Source organism: Musca autumnalis, unplaced genomic scaffold (genome assembly GCF_047663935.1).
Source record: "Musca autumnalis isolate F117 unplaced genomic scaffold, ASM4766393v1 scaffold_2, whole genome shotgun sequence".
Lineage (NCBI taxonomy): Eukaryota > Metazoa > Arthropoda > Insecta > Diptera > Muscidae > Musca > Musca autumnalis.
The window spans coordinates 77,594,153-77,620,843 of record NW_027411755.1 but is presented as its reverse complement, the minus strand read 5'-3'; the positions used below and the strand labels follow the sequence as shown (position 1 = coordinate 77,620,843).

At 34.2% G+C, this 26,691-nt stretch overlaps 1 protein-coding gene across 3 annotated transcripts; it reads left to right on the top strand.

Moving 5' to 3' along the window:
• Window positions 1-185: 185 nt before the first annotated feature.
• LOC141394134 (uncharacterized) lies at window positions 186-26,065 on the top strand. Of its 3 annotated transcripts, XM_073968055.1 has the most exons (16): window positions 274-300; window positions 377-953; window positions 4,347-5,126; window positions 10,699-10,824; window positions 13,191-13,316; window positions 18,718-18,867; window positions 19,030-19,284; window positions 20,770-21,012; window positions 21,159-21,561; window positions 21,613-22,076; window positions 23,912-24,256; window positions 24,391-24,492; window positions 24,556-24,666; window positions 24,734-24,787; window positions 24,844-25,089; window positions 25,147-26,065. In XM_073968055.1, the coding sequence occupies exons 2-16, from the start codon at window positions 429-431 to the stop codon at window positions 25,954-25,956; spliced, it is 4,740 nt and encodes a 1,579-aa protein (XP_073824156.1). In that variant the 5' UTR covers window positions 274-300; window positions 377-428; the 3' UTR covers window positions 25,957-26,065. The 3 variants fall into 3 exon arrangements, with proteins under 3 accessions (XP_073824158.1, XP_073824156.1, XP_073824157.1); XM_073968057.1 differs by lacking the exons at window positions 4,347-5,126; window positions 13,191-13,316 and having other exon boundaries at window positions 186-300; XM_073968056.1 differs by lacking the exons at window positions 274-300; window positions 13,191-13,316 and having other exon boundaries at window positions 314-953.
• Window positions 26,066-26,691: the final 626 nt, after the last annotated feature.

The window sequence follows — 26,691 nt, the reverse complement described above, 5'->3', positions numbered from 1 at the left end:
ACTTGAGTTTTAATATTTTTCTTGTCAATATTCCAATGACTAACAGTTTTCGTTTAACAGAATGTTGCTATGACATCGTAGCAACAGAGGTTAACTCCCTCTACAGTTAATTTTTAACAATTGACTTTTCCTATCTTGTAATATTGACATCTTTGCTTCATTTTTGTTTTGATTGCGAGTGTTTATCATTGTTTTCGTTCCACTGCGAGGATGCCATAGCTGCCATATCACAATTATTGAAAGAGAAGAGCAAGAGACAAAACCAAAACCGTTATTGTGAGTTCTCAACGCGTCGATTTGGTTGGTATTTTTCATTTTATTTTATTAATAAATTTTGTAACGTTACTATTAATCCGTGACATTCTTTTAATTAAAGAGCATTTAGGATAAGAACTATTAACCAAATAAAAGAAGCGTAATCCATTATAATGGATGGAACAAACAAAAGCATGGAATCTAATAATTCGCCAGATACCATACGCATATTTGAAGCGTCATCATCGCAAGGAGGAATCGTGGACATCGAAATCAAACGCGAACTTTTGGATGAAGGCATTATTTTGGAGGAACAACAATTGAAAAACCCCAATAGCCTATGTGTGCAAAGTGAGATTCCTTGTATAGAAGTGGACGCTATTGAAGTAAGGGAACCAACTAGTCTGGGAAATATCAATTCAGACAAAATATTGCATACCTCACAGGATAATGGGTGTAAAGAAGTGGACAAGCAACCACCTTCAATCTTAGAAACTATGAATCATGATGTGAAAGTTGGTGGTGATGATATGTGTACTAGTCAGAAAACAATGGAAATCAATAATGATTGTGGAAGTGCACTACATACTGATACGACTTCGAAATGCGGAAATAAACAGGCAAATAGCAGTGGCAAAACGCCTCAAAAGATCAATAAAAAATGCTCTCCCTTTATCAGACAAACGGCTCTAAAATCGGTAAGTAAATAATAGTCAAAATTTTAAGAGTAAAACTGTAATTTCAATAGTCTCAGCTCATCACCACCACTTGTGCTATGACATTGTACAGCTCTCAAAGCTCAGTACCGATTACGCAATCGCTGGCATGTCTTCGCCTATGGACAGATTTCAACTCCGGCTCCGCGAAAAAATCTTCCTTAGCCACCTTTCCCACAGAACTTTTTGTACTGATTTCAACGATATATTATATTCTCCTGGGAAATGTATAGTTCCCGAGATATGGCCATGTTAATTTCCGAAAATTCCCTTCTTAAAGGCCGGTTACTTAGAGATTTTTTTCAATTTAAAAGATATTTTGTTCTCGTGCCCTAGATTTGCTCCTGTCCATAGGAGAAAGTCTCAAAACCCCAGTCGAAGGCCTGCTACATAGAAAAAAATTAAAAAAAAAAATCCGATAGTGTAGCTAAAGGAAAGAAGTTCCAAGAGTTATTGCTTGATGAATTGATGATGAGGTTATGATAATGAGAGAACTTTGTGTTTTTTGCTTGTTGGATTAAATATGAAGAAGGATTTCCAGAGTATTGCCGTGTTGTTGATCGATGGTTGTGCTAGAAATAGAAGGACAATTTAGATGTTATGTACATTTGCCGAGCCATTATAGGTGTTTGGCAAAATTAAAAATGATAATGGGATCTATGTCAGAATATTTATCTCATATCTACCTAGTAGTCTTGTTTTCAACAAGTGGCACCTACATAGTAGATGTTTGGCAGTCTCTATCTCTTCTGCATCTTCACATAGCCTACAGTAGCCAATTACATGAATTTAGAGATGATCAGCCTTGTCGATGATTGCTAACCGGAGATTATCTGGGATAAACTAAGCTTCGCATTATCTTTTCGCAGACGTACAAGGTTTCGAAGAAGATGCAATGATATTGGTCTCCACTATTGATCTCACAGCATAGCAATAGCATTCGTTTTTGGTTTGGATGGCTATGCTATGTGCTGCGCAGATTTCACTAGCACAGCATAGGCCATGTGCTATGCTACTTTTATGTTCATAGCAACAGTTTTTGTTTTTATTTATTTATTTAGAATTATACTTATAGTTAATATAAGGATAATTACAAAAAGGAGTACAAGAGCATTAGCTACAAAGGCCATCAGCTCATGCTTGTTCAAAATTTATTTTTTTACATTATGATTTTTTTTAGATAATATTGTTTTGTTTTATGTACATAAATATTGAATTTATATTTTGATTATTAATAGTTTTGATTAGATCAAATCCTCTGCTTTGCAGAAGAGTGCGTTGTTGTTGAGATAGGATGCTGCAAGATTGAAATATATGTTTGACGTCTACAACAGCTCCACATTTGGGACATTTATTATCCATATTCTTATTAATTAGGTGTTGATGTGTTAGGAGTTTTTGTTTTTGAAAACAGCAGAGCATAGCAATAGCATTCGTTTTTGATTTTGATGACTATGTTATGCTATGCGCTGTGAAGATTTCAAAGCCGTAGCATATATTATGTGCTGTGCTATTTCAATGTTTGTAGCACAGCACATCAATATCATATGCTACTGAAATAAAAAACTAGCGCAGCATAGCAACAGCATATTTTTGGTGTTTTCAGTGCTGTGCTGGAAGCAAATCAAAACACTGACCGTAATTTATCCACCTTGGGCGATGATGTATCCTTATTCGAACCAGAGTAGGTCCCCTCGGTCGTCAGCTCATTAGGGGTCATTGATAAGTGTTCCTCCTGTTCTTGAAGTAGGAATTTCGTTGACATTATATCTTATAAGAGATCACAGCAAAATATATGTCGCTCGTTGCAGAGATGTACTGTGAAATAATTTTCTTGCAACCGGCTTCGGAGTAACTTAGCATAATCTCAGTTGCGTTGCTTTCATTTTTATACCCTACACCACTATGTGGTAAGGGGTATTATGTGTTAGTGCATTTGTATGTAACATACAAAAGGAAGCGAGATAGACCCATAGTTCCTTCTAGGGATATACATAGAATCACTTTCTGAGTCGATTTATGCATGTCCGTCCGTCCGTCCGTCCGTCCGTTCGCAACATACAGGTCGCATTTGTTGACCGATTTCGCTGAAAATTGGGGAATACCATTTTTTTAGCCGTCGGAAGATCAAGTTCGAAGATGGGCTATATCGGTCCAAGTTTTGGTATAGCCCCCATATATATTTTCGGCCGATTTCACGTATTTTCTGTAACACACACGCTATATATGTCCGATTTCGATGAAATTTGGAATGTGTGACTGAATTCAGTCTAGAAATAAATGTGCCAAATTATATCGAAATCGGTTCAGATTTGGATATAGCACCCATATATATTTTCGGCCGATTTCGCGTATTTGCAGCTCCAAACACGATATATATTTCCGATTTCGATGAAATTTGGAATGTGTGACTGAATTTTGTCTACAAATAAATGTGCCAAATTATATCGAAATCGGTTCAGATTTGGATATAGCTCCCATATATATTTTCGGCCGATTTCACGTATTTTCTGTAACACACACGCTATATATGTCCGATTTCGATGAAATTTGGAATGTGTGACTGAATTTTGTCTAAAAATAAATGTGCCAAATTATATCGAAATCGGTTCAGATTTGGATATAGCTCCCATATATATGTTCGCCCGATTTCACGTATGCGATGTACCAATCACGCTATATACTTCCGATTTTAATGAAATTTGGAATGTTTGACTGAATTTGGTATAGAAAAAAGTGTGCCAAATTATATAGAAATCGGTTCAGATTTGGATATAGCTCCCATATATATTTTCGGCCGATTTCACGTATTTTCTGTACCAAACACGCTATATATTTCCGATTTCGATGAAATTTGGAATGTGTGACTGAATTCAGTCTAGAAATAAATTCGGTCTGGAAATAAATGTGCCAAATTATATCAAAATCGGTTTAGATCTGGATATAGCTCCGATTTATATTTTACATATTCACAGTGGTGTAGGGTATCATATAGTCGGCCCCGCCCGACTTTGATCCTTTCCTTACTGGTTTAATGTACAATTGACCTTGAAGGCTTTCTATACTATCTTTTTAAATTTTATATTAACGCGAGCTCCAGAATAATGATTGATGAATTAATTTATTCAAATGAGAATTCCCCAAATATACTTAAAAACTTTTGTGGACATATATGCAAGATCTATAACTTCTACCCATTGTTATGCGAATCTGGATTGCAGAGAAGCATCATATATAACTACATAATTAAATGGTCTGTTGTTTTGATGAGATGTGTGTGAATAACTTCGCAAATAAAAGATAGCATACATCTCATACATAGTTCAAAACATAGTTCATTTTGAATACTATTATTAAACTAATTTAAATTATTAGGTACAAAAATGGAAATCCAAATCTCGAAAAACATCAGCATCCAAAATAAAATCAAGGGGATCTACATCTACGCAAATACTCGCCGAATCAATTCATAATTTGAGAGAGATTGAAACCGACGATGAAGTTAAGATATACGTATCTGATGAACTCTTACCGATAAATCCACGCAAGGAACCACTTGACATACATATTGATGATGGTATTAAATTAATCGACCTTACGAGTACTGAAGAAAATAAAGAGCATTCAGCTACTAATGACGGTATTTGTTTGGATAGTGATGATGAGATTGAAATAAGTTCTGATTCGACTTTGAATGACTCTGATGATGAGGTTGAAATCATTTCCGAAATTCCAACAAAACAAAATGGAAAAAGCCATTCTGAGCTTTTAGTAGAAACAGAGGACCACAATGATGTTAACAGCAATATACAAATAGATGATGATTTAACTATAATCGACCTGGAAAATATAGAAAAAGATGAAACCAACAATGGTAACAGTAACACGATGATGAGCAAAACAATTAAATCAACTACTGCACAAAATAAAGATATTATGAATAATACCAAGACATCTTCAAGTTCCAACTCCAATAATGAACATGATGCCGATTCAACAGATATTTCTCAGGAAAACAAGGATATACAAACAATTCCTGAAATGTCAGTTGATCAAATTTTACATCATTTATATGACAATATCAATTCGACAGAGCATAATTACAATATTACTTCAACAGAGCATAATTACAAGAAAATTACCACATCAGAGGAGGTATGATTGGTTTGTATGATTATTCATTTAGATAATAATGCATGAAATAGAGAAAAAATTGGGGGGGGGAGATATTTTATATGAATTGTAGGATTAAAGAGAATTTATTCCTGTATATGCAAAATCTATAACTGTTATGCGTATCCGGACTGCAGAGAGAAGGCAATTATTTTGATGATTTGCTGTTCACCCTGTTTTGCGTGTATTTCCCAGAATCACATTGGAAGTTTTGTTGTAATACACATGTGAATTACATTAAAAATAATAAGCAATAATAAAACTGCCAAAATGAATTTAAAACATTGATTATTGATGCTTTTGTTATCGTTTGGCTATAGGCTTTTTATAAATAAAAATCGATGTTGTGATTTTTAATGATTTCTTTTATTTCCAATATTTCGATTGGAATCTCCAATCATCATCAGGGAACTACAAATGTATACATATATCAGCAAAGAGTTTTACAAAAAATACCAATTGCAAACTTACTTAAAGAGAGTTAACGTTGTGTAATTGTCAGCGAACTTACTTTAACTAATGTTTGTTAGATTTGTATTTGTTAACTATGTGTCTGTAAATATGAGCACAGTTGTCAGTATCAGTTTTGTAGTTAAGTCTTATATTGGTAGGAGTGTTAATTATGTGTAGCATCTCAAGAGTGAATCGTTTGTGGTAGTTGTTCTCTTGCGTGAGAACTTTGACATCATTAAAATCAGGGGTATGCCCCGTCAATGTACAATGAGCAGCCAATGCCGTCTTTTGCTCTATAGGTTTATTCTGTGCTTTATGGTCAGATTTATGTGCGGATATCCTTGTCTTTAATTTCGTTTTAGTAGTGCCAACATATACCTTCTGGCATATGTTGGACTTGTCACCCTTGCAATTTATACGGTATACTAGGTTAGACTTTTCCTCGTCATTTACTTTATTTTTCAATTTGCTAAACACATTGTTCAGTGTGTTGGTAGATTTAAATGCCAGCTCGTATTTGGTATGGTCATATATATTTGCATCTTTTAGCCTTTCTGAAAAACCCCGTATGTACGTCATAGGTTTATATATTTTCTCGCCGGTTTCTCGTGGTTTCTCTGTGTTTTCATTGGTTGCGCGTCTTATAAGACAGTCAATAATAAATAATGGAAAATCGTTTTTATGTAGAGTTTCCCTAATTTTATGTAGATTTTGTCTATGAAATTCTGTATCGCTAATGTCTAATACTCTTTTTATGAAATTGGTTGCTGTGTTGACTATAGTTCTTCTTGGGTGTTTCGAAGTGTAGTTAATCAGTCTCCCTGACGCCGTAGGTTTCTGGTACCAGTCAAGTTTAAGTTGGGTTTCATTTCTAATAACTATTGTATCCAGATATGGTAGTTTGTTGTCTCGTTCCATCTCCATGGTAAATTGTATATGTGGGTTGAAAGAGTTAAGAATGTCCATATTTTCCATGATTTCATCTTTCTTCATTATCGTAAAAATATCATCGACGTACTTCGTCAATATCTTAGGTTTTGTGCGCATTTTCTTGATTGATGAGTCCAGTAACAGTTCCATTATAATATCGGCTACAACGGGGGAGGCGGGAGAACCCATTGGCATGCCTTTATTTTGTTTGTAAAACTTATCGTCATAAATGAAATATCTTGTATCCTTAATACACAGTGTCAAAATATTCATAAATAGTTCCTTAGGAATCGTCGTATGTGTTTTTATTGTATCCCACTTATCTTCTATGGTGTTTAATGCTAGATTTACAGGGATGCTGGGAAAAAGCGATACCACGTCAAATGAAATAAGGATTTCGTCAGGAAGTATTTGTATGCTATCGATTCTGGTCTTGAAGTCTTTCGCGTCCTTTACGTTGTAGATCGAGTTCGCTGTCAAATGCTTTAATATATCTACCACATACCTACAGAGAGCATTAGCAGGGGAGTTGATTGTGGAACAAATTGGCCTTATAGGGTTACCATCCATGTGTATTTTAGGTAAGCCATAGAGTCTAGGTGCCGTAGACGTTTTATTCAAAAGTTTGTATTTTTCTGCATCGTTGATAATGTTTAGTAACACTCATAGACGAACACATGAAGAAGAAAACAACAACAACACTGCCCGCGAGAGACAAACAAATACTTAACACAGTGGGTCGATGCAGAACCTTCTTAAAACAAAATACTGACATAATTATTGTTAATGCCGACAAGGGGGGTAAAACTGTGGCTATGAACAAAAAAGACTACCAATTAAAAATGGCAACAATCGTAGGAGATATATGCATTTATAGACGGCTAAAAAGGGACCCAACAAACATTCTTCAAAATAAGAACAATTTGATTGTGGAAAAACTTTATAAACTAAACATTATCAACGATGCAGAAAAATACAAACTTTTGAATAAAACGTCTACGGCACCTAGACTCTATGGCTTACCTAAAATACACAAGGATGGTAACCCTCTAAGGCCAATTTGTTCCACAATCAACTCCCCTGCTAATGCTCTCTGTAGGTATGTGGTAGATATATTAAAGCATTTGACAGCGAACTCGATCTACAACGTAAAGGACGCGAAAGACTTCAAGACCAGAATCGATAGCATACAAATACTTCCTGACGAAATCCTTATTTCATTTGACGTGGTATCGCTTTTTCCCAGCATCCCTGTAAATCTAGCATTAAACACCATAGAAGATAAGTGGGATACAATAAAAACACATACGACGATTCCTAAGGAACTATTTATGAATATTTTGACACTGTGTATTAAGGATACAAGATATTTCATTTATGACGATAAGTTTTACAAACAAAATAAAGGCATGCCAATGGGTTCTCCCGCCTCCCCCGTTGTAGCCGATATTATAATGGAACTGTTACTGGACTCATCAATCAAGAAAATGCGCACAAAACCTAAGATATTGACGAAGTACGTCGATGATATTTTTACGATAATGAAGAAAGATGAAATCATGGAAAATATGGACATTCTTAACTCTTTCAACCCACATATACAATTTACCATGGAGATGGAACGAGACAACAAACTACCATATCTGGATACAATAGTTATTAGAAATGAAACCCAACTTAAACTTGACTGGTACCAGAAACCTACGGCGTCAGGGAGACTGATTAACTACACTTCGAAACACCCAAGAAGAACTATAGTCAACACAGCAACCAATTTCATAAAAAGAGTATTAGACATTAGCGATACAGAATTTCATAGACAAAATCTACATAAAATTAGGGAAACTCTACATAAAAACGATTTTCCATTATTTATTATTGACTGTCTTATAAGACGCGCAACCAATGAAAACACAGAGAAACCACGAGAAACCGGCGAGAAAATATATAAACCTATGACGTACATACGGGGTTTTTCAGAAAGGCTAAAAGATGCAAATATATATGACCATACCAAATACGAGCTGGCATTTAAATCTACCAACACACTGAACAATGTGTTTAGCAAATTGAAAAATAAAGTAAATGACGAGGAAAAGTCTAACCTAGTATACCGTATAAATTGCAAGGGTGACAAGTCCAACATATGCCAGAAGGTATATGTTGGCACTACTAAAACGAAATTAAAGACAAGGATATCCGCACATAAATCTGACCATAAAGCACAGAATAAACCTATAGAGCAAAAGACGGCATTGGCTGCTCATTGTACATTGACGGGGCATACCCCTGATTTTAATGATGTCAAAGTTCTCACGCAAGAGAACAACTACCAAAAACGATTCACTCTTGAGATGCTACACATAATTAACACTCCTACCAATATAAGACTTAACTACAAAACTGATACTGACAACTGTGCTCATATTTACAGACACATAGTTAACAAATACAAATCTAACAAACATTAGTTAAAGTAAGTTCGCTGACAATTACACAACGTTAACTCTCTTTAAGTAAGTTTGCAATTGGTATTTTTTGTAAAACTCTTTGCTGATATATGTATACATTTGTAGTTCCCTGATGATGATTGGAGATTCCAATCGAAATATTGGAAATAAAAGAAATCATTAAAAATCACAACATCGATTTTTATTTATAAAAAGCCTATAGCCAAACGATAACAAAAGCATCAAAATGAATAAGGCAAACGATACAAAACCAAACACATTGATTATTTTAAGAAGCAACAAAATACCATTTTCAAACAATTAACATAATTATTAGGTACAACAATTAAAATCCAAATCTGGAAAAATCTCAGCAGACAAAATGAAAGCAAGTGGTGGATCTACATGTATGAGTCCACTAGCCGACTCAAATTGTAATTTGAGAGAGATTGAAACCGAAGTTGAAGATAAGATATTCGTATCTGATGAACTTTTAATAATGGATTCACCCAGGAAGCCACTTGATCAATATGATCACATACATATTGATGATGGTATTAAATTGATCGATCTTACGAATATAAATGAAAATAAAGAAGTTCCATCTTTAATTGGCCGTATTTGTGTGGGCGGTGATGATGAGGTTGAAACAATTTCTAAAAATGATACATCTTTAAACAACAGTGAAGATAAGGTTGAAATAAGTTCCGAAATTCCTAGAAACAAAAGGAAGAAAGAAATGTACTAGGTGCACACTTGCAATCTACAACTCATCAAACTAATGTTATCGACTTGGTACAGTTAGACCAACCTAAAACAATTACTACACAAAATAGAGATATTATGAATCATTCCAAGATATCTTTTAGTTCCAACTCTACTAAGGAACATAACGCCGTTTCAATTGATATATCTCAGGAAAATAAGCATATCCAAACAATTCCTGAAATGTCAGTCGACCAAGTTTTGCAACATTTATATGACAATGTCAAATCAACCGAGCAGCGTAATAACACCAATGTCAAGAAAATGTCCACACCAGAGGTAAACTTGGTTTTTATGATTTTTCTTTTAGGTAAATAATGCATGCAATAGAAAAAGTTTGTCCCTAAATTGAGAGATATACTATATAAATTGTAGTATTAAAAACAGAAACTGGAAAAACACATGCTGTCTAAATCAAGCCCCGTTTTGTTAAAACAGTATTTTGGAGTTAACCTGGAAGAAGATGCTCGTATCATATCAAAGAGTGTAGTCTAATTCTGTGTTTAGTTCAATAATATGGGACTTATCGTCTAGCCCAAAAGGCTTGTCGAACACCACTTGTAGAGAAGTAATACTTGCCCGAAAATATTCACAACTTCTTTACCTTTACCTTTACACTTCATAACTTTTTCATTGTCTTTATGCTGAATATTACGGATATCTTTAGCTTTTCTTTTAGTACACATTTAACAAAAACTATTTTCTCGATTCACTTTCTCGCACGAATGCGTGTTCTCTTACTGCATTTCTGTCTTCAGCTGTATTTAAAATATACACCAACTGTTGCTTGCACCAATTTAGTTGTAAAAAATTAATTAATTCCGTAGCAAAAACCCAGTTTTAACATTTCTTGATATCTTTTTCTCTCTATTTTGCAAATTATCTCTAAATTGAATCCTATTGATAGTATATGTACGTCAATCGTGACAATTAAATTTAATATTACATTTTTCTAGGTCCATTCTGATGACAATGTTTGCCAGAGTAAGGAAACAGACTTAAATGAAACCATTTCAGATTTATCCGGACTTGGAGGCACATCGATTGAGAATGAAACACAAGAAAAAATACAACATGGAAGTGTGAGTATTTTCGATTTCATAAATAACTTCAATAGATCTTTCTAAAAATAAGTAAGAAAAAACGGTCGGCAATGCCCTACAACATTATTTTCCGCAGATTAAAATTATTTTTCAAAAAAAAAAAGCAAGTAAAAAAGTATCAGTCGGATTTGCCGACAGAGATATACCCTCAGCCTGTGCAAATTGAAACACTTGTTTCACAAAAAAACTTTGTATTTAGGGGGTTTCAAAATTTTGGGCGAATGAACCGACAAAAATGTTGATTAGGATTAAAGTTAAAAAATTTTGCGGAAAAGTTACTCAAAGGAATGGACCGACATAGACCATGGGGGTGCCATAGGGGGTTTTTACACCCTTCGGGCTGTTTTCTCAAGAAGTGTGGACTTGCCCCTGAAACAACTTTCACCATCGTATAGGGGACAGTGAATACAAGATGTTACAACAAAAACCAAGGCGATTCGAGAGCTGGTTCTAAACTGAACTTTTCCGTCATTTTGTGTGGGAGGTACTCGAAGGAGTTTACCGATTGAGTCCATATTGGAACCCCATCTAAGTCTGGTAGAAATTTCATAATGTGCAAAGTATGGACCAAATCATTTACTCCCTTCAAGAGTTATCGTACGCAAAATTTTTCCGAACATTTTCGAACTTTTGTGGGGGAGGTACCGGAAGGATTGGACCGATATAATCCATCTTTGAACTTGAACTAAGTTTGGACAAAATATTACGAAAGCCAAATTTTGGACCGAATCGGCAGATCCGTTCGAGAGTTATCTTGCGCTCCAACCACTACACACGGTGTCATAGGGTTTTTTGTAACATTCAGGCTATTTTCTCAGGAAGTATGGTCTTGCCCCTAATGAAACTTACAGCGTCGTATAGAGGACAGCGAATACAACTTGCGTAAACAAAAATCAAAGCGATTCGAGACCAGGTCCTAAACCGAACTTTTCCGAAATTTTGTGTGGGAGGTACCCGAAGGAGGTCCATATTGGAACCTCATCTAAGTTTGGTAGAAATTACACGATGTGCAAAGTATGGACCAAATCGGTTATTCCCTACAAGAGTTATCGTGCGCACAAGTTTTGCGACAATTTTTGAACATTTGTGGGGGAGGTACCTGAAGGAGTGGACCTATATGGCATATCTTCGAACATAAATCGAATCTGGACAAAATATTTCGATACCCAAAATTTGAACCGAATCGATTAATCCGTTCGAGAGTTATCGTGCGCACCAGCCTGCCAGACAGACAGATGGACGGACATTGCTAGATCTACTCAAAATTGTCTTAAACGGATATCGTACAAACATACTTGGGTTCTAAAACCATTATTTCCATGAGGCACATTTTTGGTCGTATCAAAGTGTAAATACCCTCTTTAGCCTAAAGGCTGAGGGTATAAAAATGTGAAAATGCGTTTAAAAAATCGTATATTCTCAAAAACGATCAGACATCAAAAATATACTAAATTATTGTAGATTAAAACTCAGGAGACCTTCATTAATAACACGTCGACACAAAAAACTGAAAGGAAAACTAATCAGATTATGAAAACAGGGCTAAAAATATGAGACACTTGTATCGGCGACTTTAAAGTTTTCATCGAGAAGTAACGTAAATAGGCAAGATAAGGTTCATTGAAATCCTTTTTAGGTATATAGTGACTTTGGCAACTGAAAAGAATGTGGGGAAAATTTTTGTTAAAAATTTTTTATTCGAAAATCGTTCAAAACATTTTTCGTGATTTTTTACAGGAAATATTTTTATTTATTTCATCGCTTTGCAATCGAAGCCATATGATTAATTCAATGGCCAATTCAAATATAATTACAAAGAATCCACCTTACTTCATAGCTACTCTATAATTAAAATATTAAACATTATTGTTCTTACAAACTATACATAAAAAATAAGTTGTCTCATTTACATCATAACTACTCATATGTTCATATATTATCAGAATATAAAATAGATAAGAATTAATATAGAATTATCAAAAATCATTGGTACAACCAAGATTTTATTCCTTATGCCGTAGCTACTCGAATAAAATAACAAAAATTTTTGAAAAATTTTTATTTTATCTGAAAGGTTACACGTTTAGCTAATTTAGGATTTTTTGATGACAAATGCCCGCCTATGAAACACTGTTTTTACTAAAGCAGTTTTCGGTGCCTACTGTAGCTCGAAAACGAATAAAACGATCTGCATATATTTTTATGAGGTCATTAAGAACCTAATAATCTTGTACTTAAGCGAAAGGGAATTCAAATTAAATTTTTCTCTCTATTTTGCCAAACTTTGCCCCTTATAAGTAAGTACGTCAATTGTGGCAATTAAATATTATTTTACATATTTCTAGTTCAATTCAGATGAAAATGTTTGCCAAAATCAGGAATCAGACTACCAAGAAACCATTTCCGATATATCAGGAACTGTAGAGACATTGATTGATAATAAAACACAAGAAAAAATGCAACATGGAAATGTAAGTATTTGCGATTTCATAAGTAACTTCAATAGATCTTTCTAAAAACAGGAAGAAAGAAAACAAATCACCATTATTTTCCGCCGATTTAAATTATTAAAAAAAAAACTTGGCTCTTATATAAGTAATGAACTTAGACCGTTTAAAAACCAAATATCTTTTGGTCATTTGAACTGTCAAAGTTTTCGCCCTTCCAACAGTAATTTAAAAATTAATGACTTGCGCAGCCTTATTTTTGGAAGTGGCCTTACTTTATTCGCCATATCAGAATCCTGGTTGAAAACACATGTCTCTTCCAAAGCAGTATCGATACCTGGATACACTCTTATACGTAATGATCGCCCAATATCTAGAGGAGGTGGGGTTTGTATTTTTGTCTCAAAATGTTTAAAATTTAAGATTGTTCATCGTTCATTGGACTTTGGAGTTAGCGAATCTCTTTTCATTGAATTGGAAGATGGTTTAGTTAAAACTCTTTTTGGTGTTGTTTATTTGCCTCATGGCGATGTTGATACGTTTGAAGAATCTCACTCCGACCTTTTCGCTAGGTATTGTAATGTCATTGTAGTTGGTGATTTTAATTTCAATTTATTTGACGTATCAAAGTCAGTAAAAATGAGAGATATATCGACGAGGCTGGGTCTTTCTGTCGTTCATAACTCTCTTCCCACTCACTTTGATATTGCTCATTCATCGTCGTCATTGATTTTATGCTTTTGAGTCCTCCTGCATTATTAAAATTTTCTCATCAAGTTCAGTGTCCCTCAATTTCTCATCACTCATTAATTTTTGCCTCATTGGACTTTTTCATGCGTCCTAGGGATATATATTGATTGTGATGGTTTTTTCTTGTATCTATCAAATATTTCCCTTGATCTTACTTTTTCTTCGTTGGATGTGAACTCGCAGATTCAGGCGCTTAATAATGATATATCTAATTTATACTCCTATGTTCCCACCATTCGTCGTCAACTTAGTAGTAATACAGATTCCTGGCTAAAATGCGGGGAAATTGTATTGTCTCGGTCGTTGCGTGATATGGCTTACAATGAATATTTGAGGGACCCGACGACTGGTAATTGGAAAATTTTTTGTACCTACCGTAACAAGGCCAAGTCAGTTTTACGGAGAGAAAGAAGGAAGTTTTATACAAATTTGTTTGATGGTTTAGATAGCTCCCAGATGTGGAAAAGAGTTCGTGCAGGTGGCAATATGGATGAGGACTCCAACCCAGAGGAGATTCCAGTTGATGTTGAAACTCTAAACGATTTTTTTGTTCAACCCCCTTCCACCTTGGGTCCGAGACCTGTTGATCTTACTGGTTGTGTTACTCAAGGCCATACATTCTCATTTAATTGCGTATTTGAAGAGGATGTTGTTCGTGCTTTTGGTGCTGTGAAGTCGGAAGCGGTAGCTTCGAACGGTATTCCGATCAAATTCCTGAAGATCATTTTTCCTTATTTGTCTGTTTATTTCCTAAAGTTTTTCAACTCAATTCTTACAACTTCTTGCTTCCCTTCATGTTGGAAAATTGCCCGTGTGGTTCTAATACCTAAATGTAAAGATTCATTATGTATGGAAAATTTGCGACCCATAAGTATACTTCCCGCTTTGTCTAAAGTAGCCGAGCATCTTATGAAAAATCAGATCATAGATTATATAGAAGATAAAAAGTTGTTAAATAAATTTCAATTTGGGTTTCGTCGTGGTCACAGTACCGTAACGCATCTTCTTCATCTTACGGATACTATTAGAGAGAATATCGACGTTGGAAATTTTGGTGTGCTTGTAGCTCTTGATTTGTCTAAAGCTTTTGATAAAGTTGACCATGTATTATTGATTGAAAAGCTAAAGAATAACTTTTCCTTTGATAGCTCGTCATGCAGATTGATTTATTCATATCTTTCAAACCGTTCGCAGTTTGTTAGCCTTAGTGGTTCTTTCTCAAGCCAACGCATTATCAATAGTGGTGTTCCGCAGGGATCCGTCTTGGGCCCGCTTCTCTTTATACTATATATCAATGATATCGTTAACTGTATAAGTAGTCGAGATTGTTTCCCATTTTTGTATGCAGACGACATGCATTTATTCTTTAGAAATTGTTTGATTACAGATTTAGAAACTGATGTTAATTGTTCCTTAGAAATTATAAATCGTTGGCTTAACTCTAACAACTTTTCGTTAATGTTCAGAAATCTAAGGCAATATTATTTAAGCCCAGGAGAAATATTAGTTCTTCCATTCGTATTTATTTGAATGGCTTAAATATAGTATTTGTAGAAAAGATGAAATGTTTGGGATGCATAATTGATGATAGGCTGACGTTTAGTAGTCACATCACATATCTTCATTCTGTTGTTATGTCCACATTGCGTAGGTTATACTGCAATAATATGTATTTGCCACTGTCTGTTCGTAAGCGACTTGCTTTTGCTTTGTTGATGTCTCGGCTTAGCTACTGCATTGAGGTTATTTCTGGCACTAACCAAGGGAATTTGAAGAGGATTGAGAAGCTTTACAACATGGTTTTGCGCTTTGTTTATAAATTGATGCGTCGTGACCATGTCACGAGCTACTCTATAATGTTTTTGGGAGTACCGTTTGACAGTTACGTTAGTCAACGTTTAATGATAACGTTTTACAAGATGATTTGTACTAATTGCCCCGATTTATTGCTTACAAAGTTTCACTTTTCGCATTCAACGCGACATACACAGCTAATTATACCTCGATTTACCTCTTCGATATTTGAGCGATCGTATATTATTAGAGTTGCACGTATTTGGAACCAGCTTCCTCCATTATTGCGCACATTTTCGTACACGGTACATGTATTTAAACAAAAATATACAGATTTTGTTTTAAATCAGGTCTGATAAGTTATCCACAATGGTGGCAACAAGTATAGTAGTTCTCTTAGTTGATTTATATATTTTGTATGCTTATTACTGTTAACATATACATATCGTCACCATAAATGCCCGAAGACGTAACCGACATGAAAATCGAAATTCGTTATTTGACATAATCTGATACATAAAGCTAAAATACATGCTCTGACAAATTTTCAAGCTTCTACGTTCAAAAACAACGATCCTATTCAAGAAATGGCATTTCGGAAAATGGGATAATATTGCAGATTTTGTTGTAATGGAGGATCTCAAAACTAAGCTCTTCAGCGGTTGTGATTCCACTACTTATTAGCCTTCGTATATGATCGATAATATCCCATATACTGGCCTTCGTAAGATTAATATTGCATAAAACAGTTTTTAATTTTATAACGTTTTTTGCTTCTCCTGTAAAGTTTTTGTTTTGTGGGTTACGTCTTCCGGCATTTATGGTGACGATATATACATTTTTTTCCTCAGTTTGGATTTTTTATACATTGGGGAACCAAATTCTTGGTCTTAAATTGTTAAGTTTACATTTAATATTAATTGCTTGAAATCATGTTGTATGACCCATTGAATTAAAGTAGAACTTACTGTAATCAATTATTTGGCTGCCTTCAGCTTTTGCATTATTAAGTAAATAAAAATGAAATGAAATACGTTTAAAAATCTTAGATTCTCAAAAATGTCAAGACATAAGCAATATACCAATTAATTGGAGTGCACGACTTCACGACTCTGATTGGACTGCATCCGGATGCAGTTAAAATATGAGGAATGGGCGTCATTCGTTGGATCGCATCCGAATGCGCGTAAAATGTGGGGAATGGAGTGCCTTTTTCACGACTCCGTTAGAACCGCATCAAATTATGCCGTGAAAGAACTACACCATTTTCACATGTAATTCGAAGTATTTCAGTTGTAATTTGATTATTTCATTTAAAATTCGAAACATTTCACTTGTAATTTGAGAATTTCAATTGAATTTTGAATTATTTCATTTGTAATTTGAATTTTTTAGTTTGTAATTCGAATTATTTCATTTGTAATTCGAATTTTTCCATTTGTAATTTGAATTTTGAATTATTTAATTTGTAATTTGAGAATTCTATTTGATATTCGTGTTATTTCATTTGTAATTTGAATTTTTTAGTTTGTTATTCGAATTATTTCATTTGTAATTCGAATTTTTCTATTTGTAATTTAAATTTTTCTATTTGTATATCGAAGTTTTTCATTTGGAATTTCAAATGAAAACAGTTCAAATTACAAATGGAAAAATTCGAATTACAAATAAAATAATTCGAATTACAAATGAAATAATTCAAATTACAAATGAAATAATTCGAATATCAAATAAAATTCTCAAATTACAAATGAAATAATTCGAAATTCAATTGGAATTCTCAAATTACAAGTGAAGTGTTTCGAATTACAACTGAAATTATTCGAATTACATGTGAAAATGGTGTAGTCTTCTTGGACTACTTCCAATTAATTTTGCTATATTAGGAATCCAGATTGGTCTATATCGGACTTCGTAAAATAACGAACTTAATAAACTAAATTACGTCCATACTTAAGCTAAAACAAGTAAGAGCAGGCTATAGTCGGACAGGGCCGACCATGTGATACCCTATACCACTATAGATTTGCAATATCTTTCCTCCATGGATAAATATAACCTGTACATTACAAATTTTACCAATTTTCACACAAAAGTTTTGGTCCATTTAACCCGCTAAATATTATCCGATATTCATGTTGCTTTGCACACGCCTTCTCCATCATAAACTTAACTTTTGTGTAAAATTTCGCGGCGATCGAACTATTATTGCGACCTACAGAGCGGCTACAAAATCGACCAAAAATTTTGTTTTTGGTCCATTTCATCCCTTTAATATTTCACGATCATCGCCAAAAACTAATCAGTTCTATTCTGGTACAACCCCGACCTTCATACTAAATTTCGTGACAATCGGTCCATAATTGCGGCCTGTAGCTTGATTACAATTTTTAATGGACGGACAGACGGACGGACGGACGGACACACATAGCTAAATCGCTTTATCTCGTCGAGATATGAAGTTTGGTATACCACATGAGGGGTCTACGACGAATATTTCGCGGCGTTACATGAATTTTTGGGAAAACAAACTTATTATACCCTTTTCCACATTGTGGTATAGGGTATAATTACAGAAACAGGGGAACCCATGGCTTGTGCTCCCATAAATTGTATGTTAAACTGTGTGAGAAGGCCCACGGCTATGGTCAAGTGAAAATATAGCTTGGTCCGGTTGTGGTATTTTTTAGGTCTACTTTTATAATCAAATCGATTTCATCCGTCATTTTGCAAAAAATTTATTTTGGTGCACAGTGTTATCAGAACATAGTAATGTTTAAAATGGATTGATTTAAAAAGTTGAATTGACTACCTTTTAAATTTTATATTAAAATATTTTTTCTGCAACTAACTGCTATAGTACTCTCATATCTTTTTACAGGTATTTCCGAAAGACTGCAGTGATGAAAAATTAAAAGATGAAGAAAGTATCCTAGATCTGTCTAAATCTGGAGAAGTTTCTTTGGTTGCATATGTTAAATCAAAAGATTTGTATGAAATCCCCAAAGAAGGTGATAAACAAGAACAGCATGTAAGAGTATTTTCATATTTGTGCACTTAACATTGTCAGCGACTTGCCATAACCCCCATAACCGAAAAGCATTTTTGGTCTAATAACACTTTGGCATTATGACTGCACTTCGAAAAAATATTCTTTTGTGATATTTGATAAATTATTTAAATTCTATTATAGATTTTTCCAAAAGCAAGTATTGCAAATGGAAAGAATCCACAACTGGCAAAAGATGTTTCGGCTACATCGTTTAAAATTAGGCTTGGTTCACCTATGAATATAGAAATGAAGAAACCTACTGAAAACGGTGGAGAATTGGAAAATGGCAAAACCATAAATTCAGATGATAACATTCTTGATTTATCCACACATGGAAAAGTCTACTTAGTGGAAGATGTTACACCCAAAAATATACTTCAATTAAAAACCCTCGAGGTAAGTATAATACCCCGGTTACACTTAACCGGATTAACCCACTAGGTTTGGGTTTCAATTGTCAATTCCATAGCGCAAACGTCAAATAAATCGTCATGAAGTGGGTTAACCCGGCAAAAAACTCTAGTGTACTCGTACTGTAAGTTGAAATCCTTAAATTATATCGTCACCATAAATGCCAAAGGCGTAACTAACAAAATAATTTTACAGGAGAAGCAAAAAACGTTACAAAATGAAAAGCTGTTTTATAGAATATTAATCTTATGAGGGCGAATATTTGGGATATTATCAATCATACACGAATGGGAGTAAGTAATGAAACCAACGATTGATTTTGGGATCCGTCATTACAATAAAATCTGCAATGTTAATCCATTTTCCTAATAGTATTTTTTGAATAAGATCGGTCGTTGTTTTCGAACGTAGAAGCTTGAAATTTTGTAAGAGCATGTATTTTAGCCTAATGTATTAGATTCAATCAAAAAACGAATTATGATTTTTATGGAAATACGTCTTCCGGCATTTATGGTGACGATATACTTTATGTTGTTACTAGGCGTTTACACACAGACAGTATTGGCAAGACAATAGCAAAGTTACAAACCATTTTCACCAATACATTCATACTTTTCTCTATACATATTTAAAAATTTTTAAAAGTATTTGTGAAAAAGGGTTGTATTTTTGCTATTGTCTTGCCAGTACTGGCATTTGTAAACGCAGGGTTAGGTTATTAGACTTTGGTTTGGTTTTAGGACGCGCAGCTACCGTTGTTGGCAGCTACTTCACTCGGAGACCTTGAGGTCCATTGTGATCATCCTTAAAGAAACTGTGTGTTGTGGTTGGGCTATATGTGATAATGATAGATGCTGGACTATTGCGGATTTGTTGTGAAGTTGAGTGTGTAGGTGATGCTGTGATGATGGATGTGAGTTTATAGGTTGTTGCTGAGGTTGTGATGGTGGATGTAAGATTATAATCAAGTTGTTGTGTGTGGTGACTGGTTTATACTGCAGTGATGTGCGGTGGTTGGTATATTGTAGAGATATTCATTTATTGTTGTTGAGGTTGCGATGATGATAGACACCAGGCGACGGTTTATAATAAAGATGAAACGGTGATTGGTAAGCATCAGATTTGTTGATGTAGAGTGGTTTTGGTGGGTTGGATGTGATGATGATGGATGCTGATTTATAAGATGGGTTTTGAAAGTGGTGACTGGTCTATTCTGAAGTAATATACGGTGGTTGGTCTACTGCAGGTTTGTTGGTAGGTTTTTAGACTTAAAATATACAGTGGCGAGCAAAAATGAGTACATGTTCACTAATTTTATCGTATGCAAATTGATCTTAAGCTACACTTTGAAACTTTGAACGGATGTTTCCTACTCATAATCTCAAAATGTTTCATATGAAAGTTTCAACGTGTAAATGTGCTGTAATTATTGAATTAATTTTTGTCATCTATTTTCTTTAATATTTTCAGCTTTCAAATGACCAAAATGGCGTTCACGAAAAATCTGAAAAAAACACTGCACAAACAAAAGGGACGTTCGTCCAACTGGTATCGAGTAAGGCAGAGGATAAAACATCGTCTATCCAAACCATGCCAAATGTAATAAATGAAAGTAATGTTTCACAAGACGGCAATAAGTTACTGGATGCTATGCCAAACGAAGTGGAATATTCTACTACCTCAGATTTAGTTCCTATCCTAGAATCTTATAAAGTAAATATTACTTTTATTTTTTAATTTATTTTTTGAAAAATGATCTCCTTTGTACTGGCGTTTTATGATTCTGTTATCTTAATATATAATTGTCTTATTTTAATATATAATTGCACCAATATACTTATTCGTCATTACTTTTTCAGGGTGGAAACGAAAATGTTGACGTTGAGCCCGAATTTGGTCAAATAACCGACAAGTCTAAACTCTTGGAAAGGCCATTCATTTTGCCAATTACTGAAACATTGAAAAATGAAAAGAAGAATGACAATTACTTAAATAATGAAATAAATGGTGAAGCTGACGCTAATCATAGTAGTGAGGAAGGAAATTATCTTACCTCATCACTTATCCAAAAAGAAGAAAATTTGACGATCTTCGAAAAAGAGGACAACGATTTATTTATGGATACATCTGATATTATGGAGGAAGAAAAAACTAAGGAAGAAATTTCCACTTCACAGATTTCACATTTGACACCTTCTAAGGATGACAGTAATATTAAACTAGAAACAGGTATACTCACATCTTGTGTAGATGAATCAAAAGGTAAATATATTAACGATGCTGAAATAAATAAACAAATTCTGAATATCATAGATGAATTAAATGATATATTGCAAGAAGAATTTGATGGCGTTGAACGTAACAAAGTAATGAGCAATAATCGCGAAAGTGTGGTGAATGAATCCGTATCGACTGAAGAGGAATCTTTAGAAGTTGTTATGAGTGTTAAAAACGAGATTTTGTCGCAATCGCCAAAAGATGTAAAAATCAAGGAATCATGTAAACTTAAAGACAATGAAAATATAGAAGGAGACACAGAAAATTTGTCTTTGTTCGTTGGAAAAATTAAAACTGAATTGCAAGACTATGATGAATACAAACTTAAAGACAACGAAAATATAGAAGGAGACACAGCAAATATGACTTTGTCAATTGGAGAAATTAAAACTGAATTGCAAGATAAAGATGATAAAGATAGCACTATCACTAGATTAAAAGCTGATAAGACTACACTCCCACACAAAACAGACCCACAAAAGGATAATTCATTTATAAAGGTAATTTTTTAACTTATTTTATGTATTCGAATTATTAAGTAATTCACTTACAATAATATTACAAAGCTTTACTCCTTTGAATGTGCCGCCGTGACACAGAGGTTGCATATTCCGACAAAATTTTCCAACATTTTTTAAGGCTTCACATTTCCCCAATAAAAAATTTGAATTAGATATACATATTCAAAATTAAACAAAAATGTAAATTTTATCGTTGTTGTCTCCGACTACGGCCTTCTCACAGGACCTTTGTACTGCCTTCGCAACTGCATCTGTATGAATGCTATTTAAGTCTATCATACAGATTCGTCTATCAGGCTGGCTCGTTGATTTAGAGGTTCTCGTTTATACCTTTGGACCTCTAACTTCAGATCATGAATATCTTTCCTGAGGCCTGTCGATTAGATCGTGACAGGGGTGCTGTCGGCGGTAACGCCTAAACATGTTGTGATCGGAATCATGTTCAGTGAGAGCCTCATCCCAGCCGTTGAGGTGGTAAAGAGATGGGTTTTGACTTCTTGTTTGTGCGCACCATGCTTTTAAAGGAACTTCCGACATAGAGACATGAAATAGTTCAAGTCTGTCAATATAAGGCTTTTTTGCGCAGGTGGGGTGAGATTATTCATGAACAATTTACAATTGTATTGACTTTTGGTATGTTTGTTTAAACTTTTATTCCATCGCGATAACGTTTTCAGAAATGTGGCCAATCTAACCACCGCAGTGTTTCCCATCCTCGACCCTGTGCTGTAATGTGAGCTTGGAACAGAGAGTTTTAGCTATTTATAATTATTATTGTACTAAATTTCGTACGAAATTTTATGATTTTCAATGACTGCGATTCTTTTTCGTGAAATGCTACCAAATTGTTCAGGGTAATCACGAATAATTCCCTCGGAATTTTTCACACGGAAAATAATTTTAAAAAGTGAATTCTTTTAAAAATAAATATTTGAAAAGGTTGAAAACTGCTAGAATCACTTAATTATGGAATATTCTCGCCGAATAGACAAAAATATTCCCTTTTTGCATATAATTTTGGAAATTAAAAATTGTAAAATTGGGGAAATGGAACAAATTCCGCATGGACTTTTTATTCATGGTTGCCCTGTATATAAATTTAATACTTGTGGCCTTACCTTGTTATAATCTCAGCCTGAAGCTAACGAGGGTATATGCACTACGATAAGTTGGAGTAGATTTATCCCTTTCCGTACGTCTGTCTGTGTTTCTGACCGATTTGGTCCAAACTTGGCTACCCATAATATTTTGTCCAGACTTAAATCAAGTTCGAAGATTGGCTACTCCTTCGGACACCTCCCCTACAAAAGGGGAGTTATCAAACCGAATGCACTTATTAAATTAATTCATACTTTGCACATCTATCAGACATAGTAAATCAGGTTCGAATATGGACTATATCAATGTACTTCTACGATTATCTCTCACACAATATTTCAAAATTTGTTTTGCTAGTTTAGGATAACTTTCCTTTTGTTTTGCTTATAGGCGTTGTTACCCGTTTGAATAAAAAATAAATAAAAAAATCAATCATTTCTGGCTACATACCTGCTTTGAGGAAGTCCACGTTCCCAAGATAAGGAATTCTTAGTATAAACATTCCAAGTTTTACTTTTAGGTCTGAATTCTGTAACTGTTTGGATTTGCCAACAGGTATAAGTTAACGATGCCGTTTCTAGACGCAAGTTCAAGCGAATTGTCTCTAACTCACGGTTTAATCCGCCATTATTTCTTTTCCCTGATATAGGTTGATGGTATAAAGCAGTCGGTAAACCGACTGATACTACTTGATTTTAATTCTAATTATTTTAAAGGCATCTGATAGCAACCGTACGGGATCAGAAATGTTCGATGTTAAAGCGGAAGATGATGCTGCGAGCAGTATGGAGTCATCAACATGTTTGAGTGCCGATTTAAATAACAATAATCCTTTTAAATTAAAAATAACGTCGGTGGTATCTATTTCGCAAGACAAATATTGTGAAAATGGCGAGATGGAGGAAAATCAAAATATCAAAGGAATATTATTACCACTAATGGATATTAAAATAAAAGAAGAGAAGGAAATATCAGAATCAATAGAATTTGTCCAGCAAAGTATTTCAGTTGGTTCCATATCAAATTATGTGAAACAAGAAACCACCGATGATGAACCAAAGGTAATTTATCACATAATTGGCCTATCTCGGGATGTCGAACAAAATTAAGAATTCATATTTCTGGTTTCCGTTCGACATTTTGGCATTTGACAACAAATTTATTTTTACATCATGTTGATCTTTTTTCGTTATAGAATCTGAAACTTTGTGGTGAAATAAAATCCGAAAATATTTTTTCGGTTATGGAGCGAAGTTTATTAACGGGACTTGATAAAGTTAAAACCGATAAAGATTTGGTATGTAATTTAATAAGGAGTAGTAAAGTTTATATATATACGTAACCAATATTATTATTTCAGGATTCTGATATTGCTTATGAAACGAATCATTCAGACGAGATACAAAATCTTCCTGTAACGGAGCAAGGGATTTCATTCGAACGTACAAAACTTAAAACAGAGGAAGAACTAGTAAGAATTGTTTAATCTTATATGGAACTACTTAGTTATGCATAGACATTTTTTCAATATGTTTCAGGATTCAAAATTTATTTCTGATCATTTGGCTAGCATCCAAAATCATTCTGCAATGGTAAAATATAAAGCGCTTTATTATATTTTCTATTTAAAGGAGTTTATATATTTCAGAATGAAGATGTAAAAGATGTTCGCATTGAGTTGGAGAAATTACCGATAGCTGATATTAAGGATGATGCTTCCGTAGATTTGGATGATAGCCAAAATATGTATGACAGTGACAACTCTGAATCTACGGCATTAAGTGTTTCCACGACCAACTTTCAAGATAATCTATTAGAAAATATGGAAAATGCAACATCTGAAGATACAAGTATTTCAGATTCAAGTATTAACAAAAAAATCAAGAAAAAGAAGGTAGGTAATATTTTGGACCATAACTATAAACGACTTTCAAAGTATTTATTTTTTTAGAAAACAAGTACGGTCAACGATTCAGTTTATTTCAAAAAACCGCCAAAAAGGAGAAAACTTGAAGCTAAAACTGAAAAACAGCGTAAACGTAATGTTAATCCTACAAAAAAGATTGACGACGAAGCTCCAAAGGGGGGAAGTAAAGTAGCCAAGAAATCTATTGCTGGACCTTGCAAAACAAAGAAATCAACTAATTCTAAAACATGCAAGTCAAAAACACCAACACAAAAATCAGGAGCGAATTCCAAGAAACCTTCCGACCAGCATTTTGAGGAATTTCCGAAACCATTTAAATTGGAAAACAATTATGTGGATGGAAATTCAAAATCCAATGAAAGTAGCATTGCCACAGAAGTACCTCGGCCAATGAAATTCAAATGTGATTTCAACACAATATTTGATTTAAAAAATCCTTGCAATTATAATGTTCGGTCACTTCAACCTCGGGTTAGACTAAAGCGTTTGCAATGGCGGGGTAAATATGGTCAAAATGTTATGTCTTCCAAAAATGTGAATAGACCAAAAACTCGAAGTTTAGATGGAGTTCGATCTCAGTATAATACATTTAACCAGAGCTCTAATCAGGATAATTCATCAACTGCTGAAGTACCAACTACTTCAGAGGGTCTAAATCCACAAACGAGTATTTTGCATAGTATTGCCGCTGAGCGTGCATTCATTAATCATCATTTAATATCATTTGGATATTCACCTATACAATTTCAGTTGTATAATGATCCAAATGATTTGAAAATTTTTCTCAAATACTTGTTAAATACCAAGGGCGGGGGTTCTGACCACAAACATTGAAATGCATGTTTGTATGTTGTTGTTCCTTTAATCCTCTAAGAAAAATTAGTTTTTTTATTGTTTCCTTTATAAACATGTACTGAATAAATGTTTAAGTTCTTATGATTGAGTTGTTGGTCTAATTTATTTTTATTTATTTTTTTTATATCAAGTTCGAAGCTGGAATAAATCGGTTAGGTTTAGGATGCGCAGCTACCGTGCTGGCAGCCACTCCACTCGGCGACCTTAAGGTCCATTGTGATCATCCTGACTATTGAAATTATATGTATTGTAGAGATGATGATGATAATTTGTCTGTAGATGAAGAATAATGCTATGTGTGCTTTTGATGGGGTGTTCCGGTTATGGATTCGGCGGTGGTATGGAAGAACTGTAAGATGTGATGTCGGTTATGGATGAGGTGATTGTAGATGCGGCTATATGGTGATGTGTGCATGAAGATGGTGATAGTGTGTAATAAAAATATATGTTGTTGTGTGACTGTATATGATGATGATGTGTGACTGCAGATGATGATGTGTGCTAAGTGGGAGGAGATGGTGGATTAAGTTGGAAAGGTGAGAAAGGAGGGAAGTGGAAAGTGATAAGAAAAGAGAGAACAAGAAGAGTAAGTAACTATAGAGGAAAAAAAGATTGTTTTAAGAAGAAAGATTGATTAAGAAAGATTTTTCAAGACTATTCTAAGCCTATGATGTCCTGCCCCCGAGCCACTTTATGCTCCTGCAGTAAGATACC

Bases quoted from the DNA above. Each gene is read 5' to 3' on its own strand.
- LOC141394134 (XM_073968055.1), top strand. From the start codon at position 429: ATGGATGGAACAAACAAAAGCATGGAATCTAATAATTCGCCAGATACC. The intron at 5,127-10,698 runs GTATGATTGGTT...ACATTTTTCTAG, and splicing joins AAATTACCACATCAGAGGAG to GTCCATTCTGATGACAATGT. The intron at 24,667-24,733 runs GTAAGAATTGTT...AATATGTTTCAG, and splicing joins TTAAAACAGAGGAAGAACTA to GATTCAAAATTTATTTCTGA.